The 14,647-nt window shown below is 37.9% G+C and overlaps 1 protein-coding gene across 1 annotated transcript; it reads left to right on the forward strand.

Annotated features, from left to right (window-relative positions):
• Nucleotides 1-441: 441 nt before the first annotated feature.
• Nucleotides 442-13,967, forward strand: LOC124116347 (ubiquitin-conjugating enzyme E2 variant 2-like). Its single transcript, XM_046477650.2, has 4 exons — nucleotides 442-580; nucleotides 9,676-9,821; nucleotides 10,452-10,574; nucleotides 11,144-13,967. The coding sequence occupies exons 1-4, from the start codon at nucleotides 547-549 to the stop codon at nucleotides 11,282-11,284; spliced, it is 444 nt and encodes a 147-aa protein (XP_046333606.1). The 5' UTR covers nucleotides 442-546; the 3' UTR covers nucleotides 11,285-13,967.
• The last annotated feature ends 680 nt before the right edge of the window (nucleotides 13,968-14,647 follow it).

Genomic DNA, 14,647 nt, shown 5'->3' on the forward strand with positions numbered 1-14,647 from the left:
AGTGTGTTTTTTATCCTTATATTTCGCAAACCAAGAGATTCAAGAAACATTCAGATTGTTGTTTAACGCCGCACGCAACGAAAATCCTGCTGTTAAGAGCAATTCCAAAGCCTTCGGGATAAGATACTTAATAAATACACAATCAACAACAAATGTCACCGAAGCTGACCACATATGCTACTGGGAACTATTCTAACCCAGGAGCTTCCCGTATTAGCTTACGAATTGAAATAGTTAAGATGAATAAAACGATATTGATAAAATTGATCAATCCAGCCAATGTGTTCGTGATGGTAGTAATATATTTCGTTTCGCCTGTGATTTCATATTTTATTATTTTATTTCTAATCCCGGTTTCTAAACTCCGATCTTAATATTCCGCAGTGAATTATTGTATTGGAAATTAATTGCGTCTTCTTACAAAACCAAGTAATTAATTTTAGAGTTTTTAGAGAAACTCCGTTTTAACTGCCCCGGCACGAATATATTTTGAACAAGATTGGTTGCTGAATATTCCGGAACATCTCACACAGCAGAGAAAACAAAATGGCGGCGTTTATGCAGCAGTCACAGGGCTCAGGTTTGTGGAATATTTGTTTAAAATATTTACAAAAGATTGATAATTTAGTAAGGTAAATGGAGTATACAATAAAATGAACAAATGGGGAAAAGATGTTACTATCACAGACTGTCGTTTTCTCACTAGGTTGCTAAAAGCATTGCTGAGCGATGGTACCGCCATTTTTCTCGGACATGAATTTGGCCACATGATCAAAGCAGAAAATGCTCGACTCGAAGTCTTCATGATAGCCAGTGGTGTCGTTTGTTGCGCGAAATGGATAATTTCAACATTATGTTCGAGTTAGGGACTTCACCATTCAACACAATTGTCTATATTGACGTGTGTAAGAATGAAGTAATGTTTTGTAACGCCCCAAAGGGGCCCCAACAAAGTCTTTATCAGGATATGATATTCCTTCAGGCTTAGACGATTAACTTGTCAAATATATAGAGATGCTATGGTTGAATAAACGCCAACGCACATGTTGCATTGCATGTAATTAAAGGAATTTCATCTTAACATGTGCGAACCAGTAGGTGCATTGTATTTCTAGCCATGACAGGAAGAGGAAATATTTAGATTGGATAATGTATTGATTGTCCAGAAAAGTCTTAAGTGGAAATGTTTTGAGTTTTTTTGTGGGTATTTAATTAGCATTAAACGCTGAAAGTGTGAAAAATGAACATCCATTCGTCAGGCGAATGGGTTCGTTGTAACTAATGGCGTTTTCTATCTTCAGTTATATTTGTTGTTGCCAAGAAACAGTTGAATCTTGCCTGGTGACGACATCGTTTCTTCAGCATGTTATTTGGTTTATAAAATGGACTGTTAATGAAATGATGCATTTCAAAGTATTATGTTTTTTTGACATTGTTTCGTTAAACATGGTAAACAATTACTTTGATTCACAGTAGTCAATTGGCAATGATCAAGCTACTTTTAGTATACATATGAGAATATCCTTTTACATGTATCATGTTTATGCGTATTCAAGAGATTTGAGGGCCATCAGTGTCAAAAATGTTCGAATCTACCAGCAAGAAATGTATTTTGGCATAACTTTAGTATATTTTAGGGGGCGGTGGGGTAGTCGTTCCAGTGTTCGCTTGTCACGCCAAAGCCCTGGATTCAGTTCCCCACATGGTACAATGTGTAAAGCCCATTTCTGGTGTCCCCCGCTGTGATATTGCTAAAATATTGCTAAAAGCGGTGTAAAACCATACTCACTCACTAAGTATGTTATAGTCTTAGTTTATAGGCTCGTATAATCAGCTGATAATGTGATCTTACTGAACCAGAAGAATTATACTGGACCCAGGCTTTGTGGCCAAAGTTGCACATTGCCAGATTAATGTGATTTTTAGAAATGTTACTGAGGCTTAATGTTTCCCAACAACTTTGTCAAGTGAAAGACAACCCACTGTGATAAACATATTAGCAATCAGAATGAGTTTGTATTACAGCTTTACACATTCTCATACCTTCGCAAAAGGTGATTTTGACGTGACCTGTAATGGGATGTCCTCAGGTCTTTGTTTATTGGAGCTAGAACTAAGATCTGATGTTGACGATATTAACCTCAAACTGAAGGCTTCCTAAAACCAAAGTAAACTGACTCAAATTTTAGACATTTTTGGGGGGGATGGGGGAAATATCTCTGAATTTAAACGTTAACCTAATGCATAAGTGTAAAATGCATTGAATAACTGACATTAGTTTGTAATTGTATACATCCCTTGTTATACACACTGCAATCAATAATGTTTCCTTGCTGGATGCCAGGTGCTCCTGTCTCACTGGCTGGTCCATAAAAATGAATAAATAATGTGTGTACTTACATTGCGCTTGACTCCATACACAAGGTGGATGCTCAAAGCGCCAACATTATTACCCCGGTCAATGGACAAGTGTGCACTCAGTTTTCATTCTCAGCTCCCTGAGGAGTATGCAACCCAAGCAGCCATGTGAGTTGTCAGATGCAAGAAAGTTAACAGTCACAACAACACCATCTCATCCTGCCGGGTAACCAATTTAACTCCTGGGTGAACAGAGGCATATTACAAAGTCACTTGACGAAGGAGACACCACTTGTGCTACGTATGCTACAGAGTGGGGCAGGATTGAAGCCCTAAAAAGTCTCTGAGTCTAGCTGCTTAACCTAGTCACCAGGGATTTAGTGATGCACAAATGTGTGTCTAGTACTCACAAATGTAAAGAATGTACACAGAAAAAAAATATACTGTGTCCCGAGGGATGCACAGTACTATTGGTGAACCTACAGCGCATCAAGAACAGTTACGGATGTCTGGTATTTCACCCATCAATCATGACAACTGTCCACATGATAATTTATTCATTCCAGGCACTGAAGTAATTATATAAACATACGGTATACTGCACCTTTTCATTACTTGACCATGTTTACAGGACCCTCATATTGCCCGCAAAGACCATTAAAATTAATTATTGGAGGTCCCAGTGACAACACAATAGAAAATGCAGGTAGCAAGAACACGAAATGTCAATAGAAATATAGATGACTTTATGTCATACATTAATCTTAACATGATCAACACCAATAATGACCAATAATGACCAATAATCATAAGAAGTATATATGTAACCATGATAACACTTTCGATATTATACCAAAAAAATAATTTCGTATTATTTTACCATTCTATTATTAATTATTATCCTGTGACATTCACATTTATAACCATTAACCAGCACCTCAGAAAGGGTTCCCAGTACATGACCCGTGAAGATCAGGGTAGAATAGGTCTTCAGCAACCCATGCTTGCCGTAAAAGGGGACAATACTTGTAAGAGGCGACCAACAGGATCTGGTGGTCAGGCTCGCTAGCTTAGTTGGTGCATGTCATTGTATCCCAATTGCGTGGATAAATGCTCATGATTTCAGTCACTGGATTGTCTGGTCCAGACTCGATTATTTACAGACCGCCGTCATATAGCTTGAATATTGCTGAGTGCGGCATTAAACAACAAACCAACCAACCAAGCATGTCATTGTATCCCAATTGCGTGGATCAATGTCATGATGTCAGTCACTGGATTTTCTGGTCTAGACTGGATTATTTACAGACCGTAGATGTGGTAAGATTATCAGACTCCGTGAATTGGTTCGTTGCATGGATTTGTACCCCAGCAGCATGGGAAGTTGATCATAATATCTATCACTAGTTTACCTGGCACTGACTGGACTAACTACAAGCCCCATGATGTAGCTGGAATATTGCTGACTCATGATAGCAGCTATAAACAACATGCAGTTGTGGTAGTGATACAATGACCCACATTCATCTGAGTCACTGAGCCAGACCACCTGGCATTGGGAACCTACTCGGGCAGTTATGTAGGATGTCTCATTCACACGAAGTGCCCTTGGCAGGTAAATTATTTAGATCAAAATTGAGATTTTGTTTTAATATGGTTATTTTCTGAGAATGAAGAGATATTTAACAATGCATTCAGATTTCAACATTGGTCAATGAAATTATGTAATTTATCTAAGAATAAAATCTCTTTTCTGTTTGGTCCTGTTATTAGTGAAGTACAAGTAAACTAAAACAGAAGTTCTTTTAGTGACCTAAATCGGTAATTTTGTATGCCAATTTGTGTAATTTCTATGCTAACATTTGCTGTGAACTTGGGGCACTGATAGTTGTGATAATGCATACACTCTTACACTGAATCTGTGTGTTACACTGAATGTGTTGGGACCTTTCAGGTTTTGAAAGTAACTGAAGTCTAATAGTCCGTGTTTCCGCTAGCTTTTGAAACTGCCAGTCCTAGTGGACTGGCAACTTTAAAAATTACCAGTTCCCTCTAATTTTTGTCAGTCCCAACTTTCAACAACTAAAAAATGTTTGAAAATTACCTGGTATTAATTCTTTCAACATCATATTCAATGCAATGATGTCATCTCTGAAGTAGCGTAGTTATATCTACTCGTCATTCACACAAAGTTCAGTCACAATTCTCTCTTCTTTTTTAATATTTTGAGACTAAGTCACTACAAATATATATTGTAATGTTATTTCCTTGCACTAGAAATAGACAAGGGGAAACCCTAGACAAGCTGACTTGTTTGAAAAAATATACTCATATGAATATCGCCGTCGTTTTGCTGGTCGACAGGGACTGGCAGTCACATGAATTACCGGTCCAAGCCTAATTTTACCGGTGAAAAACTGGTAATTACCGGTAAACAGGAACACTGATAGTAATACATGGTCCATTTAGATTATTATCCCCTGCGACGAAGTGGGGCGGGTTCATCCGTTTTGTTCTCAAAGGGGACAAATTTTCTCAAAAGCTATTTAAATCAAAGAAATGTAATTTTACACACTGATATTACCAAAGTATTTTCCAAAATTGGTGTTGTAAATTCATATTTTGTTTACAGAGTTATGGCCCTTGTACCATGCTTTTCTACTTTGTGCATACTGTGTGAAGTGGAGACAAGTTTTCTCAGCAACTACTGACGTTACATGAACAACAATTAACATGCTTATCTAAGGGATACTTCTCAAGACTGAGTTCGAAAATTGGTCCCTTCAATTATTTGTTTACAGATTGACGGCCCTTGCTCAATGCTTTTCAACTTAGTGCATTGTGTGCACTGGGGACAAGCTTTCTCAGAAACTACTGACGTTACATGAACAACAATTTGCATGCTTATCTAAGGGATACTTGTCAAGACTGAGTTCGAAAATTGGTCCCGAAAATTATGTTTTTATAGTTATTGCCCTTACTCCATGCTTTTATTTTTACTGGTTTCAATTGGGACAACATTGGGACAACATTTCCCAGAAAGTACTGAAGTTAGTTTATCTAAGAGATACTTACCAAGAGTTCGAGAATTAGTGCCATAACTTATATTTTCCAGAGAGAGGGCCTTTTGTGTGTTTGAGTTTCATTTTTAATAAAAAAAATTCTGGTGATATAAAGTACCCCAGGGCCTATCTCTTCTTAATGCTTTCTCGGACTCTTTTTCTATAGTTTATATAGTTTATATAGTTCTATAGTTCTATAGTTTATATTCACTACTATATGAACAAATTATATGAACAAAATGAACAAAATTCACATGATCAAATTGTGGGTACTTCACGACTATTTGCACATATATAATATATCTATGAAGAGCAATACATCATCAATATTTGTGAAAGCAGACCAGGTGGCTATCACACAAAGCTTGTTGGACCTGGTATCAGTACTTGGTGCATCATTTTTTCATTGCTGAATAAAACATAATCATGACCATCAAACTGAAGACCCCTAAGCTGCAGTTGCTATGTGCATGACTAAAAACCCATAGAAGGAAGCAAGCACCAGCTTGCATGTCTGGAAGACTAGGCACAAAGCGTCAGGTTGGAGCAGTGATGGTGATATTGACCATGACATTTAATTTTGATTAAGTAACTTCATGTGTCACTGAACACATCACACTTAGGTTTTAAATATTCAAGTTCGTGATTTGTAATCCTTCAAAAACTGCAACATACATGATTCATTTCCTAAAACACTTGCTTAAAGTAAAACGCATGTATACTTATTTTTTTATTATGCAACTTCCTTCTTACATATGAGGTTGGAGTCATCAAGAGGGTACAGATATTTAGCCGCTATTGCAATAAAAAATCTTTACAGTTCCGGTTTCCAACTTGATGGGTAAATGCACTGTTCTACGATCTAAAATACAAGTACTCATATTTGAAGGAAAGTGTTTCAGGAAGTAAAGTATGTTGCATTTGTCTTTAGATCATGATGCATGCACTTTGCTGAAGCATATTAAGTGTGATGCAGATTTGGATCAGGCATCTTTTAGGAAAACACTATTAGGCCAGTAGAAATATTCAAACACCTAGACATTTTTGATATACAGACAAATTTTATGTTAAAATGAATTTATGTATTATACATTAATTCATTTTAACATAAAATTTGTCTGTATATTCTCTCACACCATGCCAAACCCAACTATTGAACTAAAATCAACCTCTGGCAAATATATATTTCACCATTTTATTTATCAGGACAATGATGGTAGACAAATACAGATTATGATGACAGAGATTAGAATTGGGATTAATTGTCAAGGGAGTTAGGTCACGGTCGATTAAGGATAGATCATACTTGAGTTGTCTCCCTTTAAGCATGCATCAGCTGTCAATAAGTTGGTCTTCTTTGTTCCTTCTTGAATGTTTGCAGCTACTTTATGATTGAAGTAAATACTTGTGGCACGCATGTTTGTATGTTATCGAAAATGTCTAGGTTTAATTAAATTAAGGATTTTCCTACTGGCCTATATGGGACAGCCTGTAGGTCTGTGTAATGACGGACCGCCTCCGTGGTCTAATAGTAGAGCGTCCGCCCGGAGAGCGGAAGGTCCGGGGTTCGATCCCAAGCCGCGTCATACCAAAAGACGTTAAAAGATGGTACTTGTTGTTACCCTGTCTGGCGCTCGGCATTAAGGGGCCAAAACAAGGACTGGTCGGCTCGGAATCAGTTTACTGTGTCTGAGTCGGGTATTCATGTTAAACTGCGGCATGGTATCTCAGTGAGCTAGCACTATAAATCGGCATCAGTCCGGACTAGTACAAGCAGACACACACATGCACGTCGCTATATAAGTGCAATAATTAGAAGATAAATACAATGTGTGTGTCTATTTCCGGGATTTTATCGAGTATTTGCATCTTAGAAATTTTCATTCGAGCCCCTCAAGCTAATGCTTTCGGGTCTCGAGATGAATTTCCAAGATGCAAATACTCGATAAAATCCTGGAAATAGACACACACATAGTATTTATCAATATTGTAAACCTATTGTTTTATTTAGAAAAAAACATGCACACTCTTTTACACCTCGTACTTACTCGGTTGTGAGGCGTCAACATCGAACGTTCTGTTGTTGCTATGGTGATTGTAATTTTGGTTATGATGACGGACTACTTTCCTGAGTGTAAGTCATTCATAAGTTGCTCTTGCTTCAGTCAAATGTTCACCTACGTCTGTATTGAACAACAGGACCGTATAATTAATAATAAAAATAAACAAACTCCAAATCGTCTGCGAGTTTGTTTGTTATTATAATCCGTAACATTATCTGTTGTTATGTCAACATAATCGGGTTTTTTCAGAGTGTAAATCCCCTGGATGCCACAGCGACACATGTGTCCCTCCTCTTCAACCCTCACTTCAAAATAGAATAAAATTCAAAATACATCATGCAGATTAATACACTTCCAAGTTTTGAATTCCCCCTTCTGTTTATCATTTACTGTCATTTTAGGCAATTCAAAATTACTGAAAGTGACTTCTGAAAATTAGGTACATTGTAAATCTCGCCAAATCACAATTCACGGCGTTATATAAATATTTACTGTGTGTTTAGAAATCTAAATATTGGATATTGACTCGAATAATTAAAGTAGAAAAATAGCATATTAGCGATCACAGGTATCAAATCACTACTGATAATTCTGAAACGTCGCTGATAAGCCTAGAATCGTTTAGAATGTTTTGGAAAAAACACATACACGAACGCCAAAGTGTACGTTCCGCCATGTTGGATTGTGTTTACAAAATGCCGGTTATGAGACGCCTATTCGATCAGGTATATTTCAAACTCAGCTGCTATACATGCATCCCTGAATTCCTCATACATTTTCGAAACAATGGATAAACATGATAAACGGTCTTTGTCACCAATGCGAATTATCTAGATGAAATCATGCGAAATAAATTAGGTATGTAAACGAAAACTGTGCTCGGAAAACTGTACTTGCTGAAATGTAAACAAAGCAAAATTCAGATTTAACACTGTGTAACATATTTAGAGGTACTTTCGTCTAATTGTTGCATACATTGGCTCGATCACGCGTTTGAGAATATTAATGGGAAGAGTATTGTTGCACTAATTATGGAAATACACATATATACATTACAATGATGTGGTAAATTCAACCATGTCAACAGAAGCCATTTACAAAAGTTTCCGTCCTGTGTGTCGCCATGACTGATGCTAAATCATGCACAACGATGACGGTAGTTATCTGCATTTCTGACTAATTCTCTTTGTTACATTGGAAAACATGGTAAACAAATAATAGTACACAGATTGTCAGAATGCTTCTGATTACTTACGTGACCCATTTATGTGTATACAATCCCTCAATCAACGAAAATCCTCCTCTGGAAATCCTGCGTACTGTTGTCAGTGAACACGCCATTTTGTAAAAGTCGGCTACCGGTAGTGATGTCATACGGAAGTAAACATTGTTGTACATATTTGGTAATTTCTTTGAGGTGTAAACTTTCAACTTGGCACCCAGCTTGTTCTTTGTTTTTGTCTAGTTTGCATTTTCATCATCGCCTTGATAATCCAGGTATGATGGAAACCTTTTAGTGAGTGTAGGGTCACATTATTTGAGTAGTAAGCAGCACATAGGATGATGTCACTTATGACAGTGGTGTCATGTATTAATGCGCTACTGCAATCATGAGAAGAGACAAATTCATCGGTTCGATGCTAAAAAGGTGTGATCTGGGATGTGTAAGAAACAGATTACTGCACTCATGCCTGTCAGATACCATTGATCTACCAACTTGTTGTTACAAAGCGTATCTTACTCGCTTTCGCTCATTAGATACGTTTTGAAACAACTCGTAAGATCAATAGTATCTGACAGACACTTGTGTAGAAATCTCTATTTCCTACACAGTGATTCGGTCGCTTGCTTCAGGGAATGCAAATCATATTTTCACCCTTTGACATTTGGTCATGTGACCCAAATTAGCCAATCACAACACAGAACACACTTTCTATAGGTTTACAATCTTGAACGCGATGTTAAACCCCATTTCACCTCACCTGTGTAATGACAAGTCAGTATTGAAATCATTAATTAGGGCACAGAGCTCAGGTACTACAGCTAGTACACGTTCATGATGGGGGACTTACAGCTTCAAAGTTGCTATGGTGGGCTTGTTGTTTCAAAGTTGCAATGGAGGGCCTCTTGTTTCAAAGTTGCAATGGTGGGCTTGTTGTTTCAAAGTTGCAATGGTGGGCTTGTGGTTTCAGCGGAGATGCCCCGTGGGTTCTACCTGCTGGAGGAGCTGGAGCAAGGCGAGAAGGGCAACGGTGATGGCACAATCAGTTGGGGCTTGGAAGACGAAGATGATAGACACTTGTTCAGATGGACGGGCACTATCATTGGACCACCCAGGGTACTCAGTTTGTACTGTTTGTAAAAGGCGACTATGCTTGTCCTAAGAGGCAACTATGTTTGTCGTAAAAGGCAATTATGCTTGTCGTAAGAGGCGACTATTGGGATGGGATGGTCAGACACACTGTCTTGGTGGACAATTGCGTGGATCAAAGCTCATGATGTCAATCACTGGATTGTTTGGTCCAGACTTGGTTATTTACAAACCGAAGTCATATAGCTGGAATATTGCTGAGTGTGGCGTTAATTACAAGGAAACAAGCAAACAAACAGTTTGTTCATGAATTGGTACTATATAATGGTAGTGGAAGAAAAATATGGTCCTAGGAAGATATCCAATAATTTCTTTATATTCTAGTAGGCCAGAAAAACTATGTCATACCTTGTCCTTGCAGATTGTTAAAAAAATAAGAAATCTAATGACCTTCTATTTTTTGTAGGTGGTCAGGTAGCCTAGTGGTTCAAGTGTTCGCTTGTCCCGCCGAAAACCCAGATTTGATTCCCGACATGGGTTCAGTGTGTGAAACCCATTTCTGGTGTCCCCCGCCGTGATATTGCTGGAATATTGCTAAAAGCGGCGAAAAACTCTACCAACTCACTCACTCACTCACTCTTGTTTTTGTTTTTACAGTCACCATTTGAGGGAAGAATTTACAACCTGCGAATTCACTGTGGAGAAAACTACCCTGATGAATGCCCAACTATGAGATTCGTTACTAAAGTCAATTTGAACTGTGTAGATTCTAAAGGAGTTGTAAGTATTCTATCAGTCATGTTGCCATGTTCTGTAGATTACCAATGTCAGTGTTTGATATTAAGAATGAAAGATATTAAAGATATGGAGTGTCTGTAGATCCTACACTATTGCCAAAGTCATCAAGAAGCCAGAACCCACTTTCCTCCAACATCAAGCTGACATGTCATGACCTAACTGAAATACTGTTTATATCTGCATTAAACCAAACTCCCTCCCTATTAAATGTAGTAACTGCATTGACGATTCATGATTTGATTTGACCCGTGAAGATCCGGGGTAGAATAGGTCTTCAGCAACCCATGCTTGCCATGAACAGCGACTATGCTTGTTGTAAGAGGCGACTAACGGGATCGGGTGGTCAGGCTTGCTGACTTGGTTTGAAATATGTCATCATATCCCAATTGCGTGGATCGATCAATGCTCATGATATCAATCACTGGATTGTCCGGTCCATGCACGATTATCTACAGACCGCCGTCATGTAGCTGGAATATTGCTGAGTGTGATGTTAAACATGAAACAAAGAACACAAAACATGATTCTATTTATTTTTATTTTTTTTCCAGGTTGATTTAAAAAAGCTTGATGACTGTAAACATAAGGGGCGATTCTGTCTTAAATCGATACTGCAGGCTTTGCGGAAACTGATGTCACATAAGGACAACTGTAAACACTCACAGCCCTCTGAGGGATGCACCTACAACTAACCAGAGACAATATGACGGTTCACTTTGCAGTGTTTCACAAGGGACATCGCGCAACATCTCAACATCTCTTTTTCCCAAAAAGGTTGATGTGGGTCTTTTTATGGGTGTAACAATATTGTTTGAAACGCAGTTGTCGGGTTAAGCTGTCGCATGTAAGGATAGATATTTGAGCATGGCACACTGTACCTGTCAATATTGACATATCACATTGCCAAGATGTAGAGAATTGATTGACGATGGAACACAAAAGAAATAAGAGATTCTTTGTAAAAGATTTTGTGTAGCCAATGTTTCCCATGTCATGTGTAAATTTCTGATGAACACTTTGCTTTTGTATTTGTCATTAACTTTATAGTTATGTGCTCATAGCTTTTCCTTTCTGAAGAATATTGTGAGAGGCGTTATTTTTGGACTTTTAGATTTTTACTGTACATAGTATATGTCCATCTATTTCTAAGGATGGCTTCCTTTCAAATCCTTGGCCATGTACATTATAGTTTCTTTGTTCAAGAACAGAATCTCTTCTGTAAGATACAAACTGTTTAGTCGTACCTCAGAAACCAGAGCCAATTCACTTTCATGTATTCGTACAATTTCCTCTGTTTATTCAATATCCACCTTAGCATGGGAGGTACGTGTCCATTTTTGAAGCTAGAACCTCAGTGTTCCAAGTAAAAGACTTCTCACTTTATTATTCCTATACATGTAGAAAGTCAACATAAAAATTCAGATGTCTCACACATGGGCACTACATGTTCAATCCTTGTGTGTTTTTTTGTTGGAGCTGATACAGTTACTGAACTGGACTCTGTCATGTGTTTAACATCACCTCAGTTTTGAGGGTTTGCCATGTGTCAAGTGACAAAGATTGTTTGATTTCTTGAGTTCGATATCGGACCTCTGGAGAAGATTCTCAGCAGTAGGAGGTCCGTTTCGGTACTAGATATTCCAGATTGTGTGTTACCTCTGTTATGCATTAGTCATTGGTTTGTATTTATCTCTTTCACTTGTTCTGTTCTGGATTACTGTCAATAATTGTCACATTTTCAATCTTGATTCTCCTTTGACAAACTGTATGATCACGGCTTACCAAAGATGCTTATTTCACACGTTTAGAAGGCCAGTGGTGCGCTCAGGATTCGGTGTCTTTGTCTTTAGTATCATCTTTTGTTGTCAGTCCTTCTAATCTTGCATCTGTCCTTTTGATGTTTGCTCTATTTCCTGAGTGCATCACTGAAAAATGCAAGATATTATTTTGGGCACCTTTCTGTCACCCACAAATTCCCAGGGATTTTGTCCTGTTTCTGAACTTCAATATACTTGGTTCTTTTAAGGAACTTGCTAGTGCTAACTAACAACATGTGTTAGCCAGTTTCATTACCTAGACAGACACAACAGTGCCAAATCAACTTTCTAAAGGGCATTTCGTCCCGGGATATCTAATGCACGCTTTTAGCCTCTGGGTACTCCAGGTTGGTATTGGCCCCCGAAACCAATGCTTGGTTGGTGATCAGGCTGTTTGACTTGGTTTGGTTTCTTTGTCGTTTAACGCCGCACTCAGCAATATTCCAGCTATATGACGGCGGTCTGTAAATAATCGAGTCTGGACCAGACAATCCGGTGATTAATATCCTGAGCATCGATCCACGCAATTGGGATCAATGACATGCATCAACCAAGTCAGCGAGCCTGACCACCCGATCCCGTTAGTCTTTTACGACAAGCATATCCGCCTTTTACGGCAAGCATGGGTTGCTGAAGACCTATTCTACCCTGGAATCTTCACGGGTCTGTCAGTGGCAAGTCAACGTATCCTGATGGTGTAGATTGATGCTCATCTGGTCGGTGGCATGGCGTCGTATCCCGGTGATGTAGATTGTTACTCATCTGGTCCAGGCTTATTCACAAGCGCTATCATATAGCTGGAATATTGCTGAGTGTGGCATTAAACAACAAACAGAAAACAATGGGCATGTTTAGCAAAGTTATCCCGTGGGTACTTCAATTTCATTCTTTTGTGTAATACCAAGGCATTATTCATTGTCTACAATACAAGTACCCTAGGAGTTTGAGGGTGCCATGTGTTAAGATCATATCGATATACATTGTATTTAACTTGTAATGCCCATGTAATTTGCCTGTAACAAATATTTCCACTTAGCGCTGCTTCAGCTCTATTTATAAATTATCTGGAACATGTGAAATTTCAGTATTGTTGGTAAGCATTTAGGGGATAGAAATGTCGCTGTATGTATGATCAAAATTAAATTTAATTGGATCCAGACTATGAAGAATGGTCATTTTTTGAAGAATACAAATGGTCACATGAATGTCAAATTATTGATCTTATTTTTGTAAATCTTAACTTTTGACAAATTTCAAATCAGGTATTTAAAGTGCTATTTTCTTGAGCTAACTCGGGAGAAAAACACAACAGTGACCATATATCATTTAAGCAAAATTCCACTTGCTTTTCAGACGTGTAATGAAGACTATTCTTGTAGCTCATTATAAACTATACTTGAGGTATATGTACAGTATATGTAGACAAGGATGGAGAGGTGGAATTTTGCTGATAATGCTGTGCTTCTATAGACAATATGATGATGATGTGTATGATGACCTTTGTAAATTTGGACAATTTCAAATAAACTTTCCCAAATAAAGCATTTGTTTCAATAAACACCATTGTTTGTGAACTGTTATCTTTGCAGAGATTACTTTTTATCCCCCCGGTTTGAAAAAAACCAGGGAGATATAGCGATCAGCATGTCCGTCTGTCCGTCAGCCATCCATCTTCTTTTTCTGGAGGAGAACTCCAAACCCGTAAATATTTCTTGTTGAAGCTTTCTTTATATATTAGTGTAGTTGGGAACCGGTGCCTATTGATGATTTGGGATTTTGAACAGGAATTTTTTAATTTTGTATTTTTTCGTGTTTCCATGGCAACAAGTTGGACTTAATGGGGGTTTCATTTTGTGGCGATTACCTCATAAAGTAATCTTTCTTGATGAACTTAGAATGCACATCATTTATCATGAGTCATACAACCCCTTAGAATTAAACGGGTACCTATTTGACGTAATAAGCACCCAGGGCGCGCTCAAAATTAGAACTAGGGGTCTCTTATTAGGATATAATTTTGGTGAGATAAAAAACAGTTAAGAGATTGTAAATTTTGTGGTTTATGCTGACAACCTGAAATGATATTAAAGAACCTGTGCGTATTATACACGATAGATATATTTTCGTATTATACACAAATAAATGTCTTGTGTACATTGATCAATCGGAAGGGGTGCTAATTGGGATTGTTCACTAGCCAATATATCAGCAAATATCGCTGTGGGCGCTTATTGGAGC

This window comes from Haliotis rufescens, unplaced genomic scaffold (genome assembly GCF_023055435.1).
Source record: "Haliotis rufescens isolate VD_foot unplaced genomic scaffold, xgHalRufe1.0.p SCAF_17, whole genome shotgun sequence".
NCBI classification, from domain to species: domain Eukaryota; kingdom Metazoa; phylum Mollusca; class Gastropoda; order Lepetellida; family Haliotidae; genus Haliotis; species Haliotis rufescens.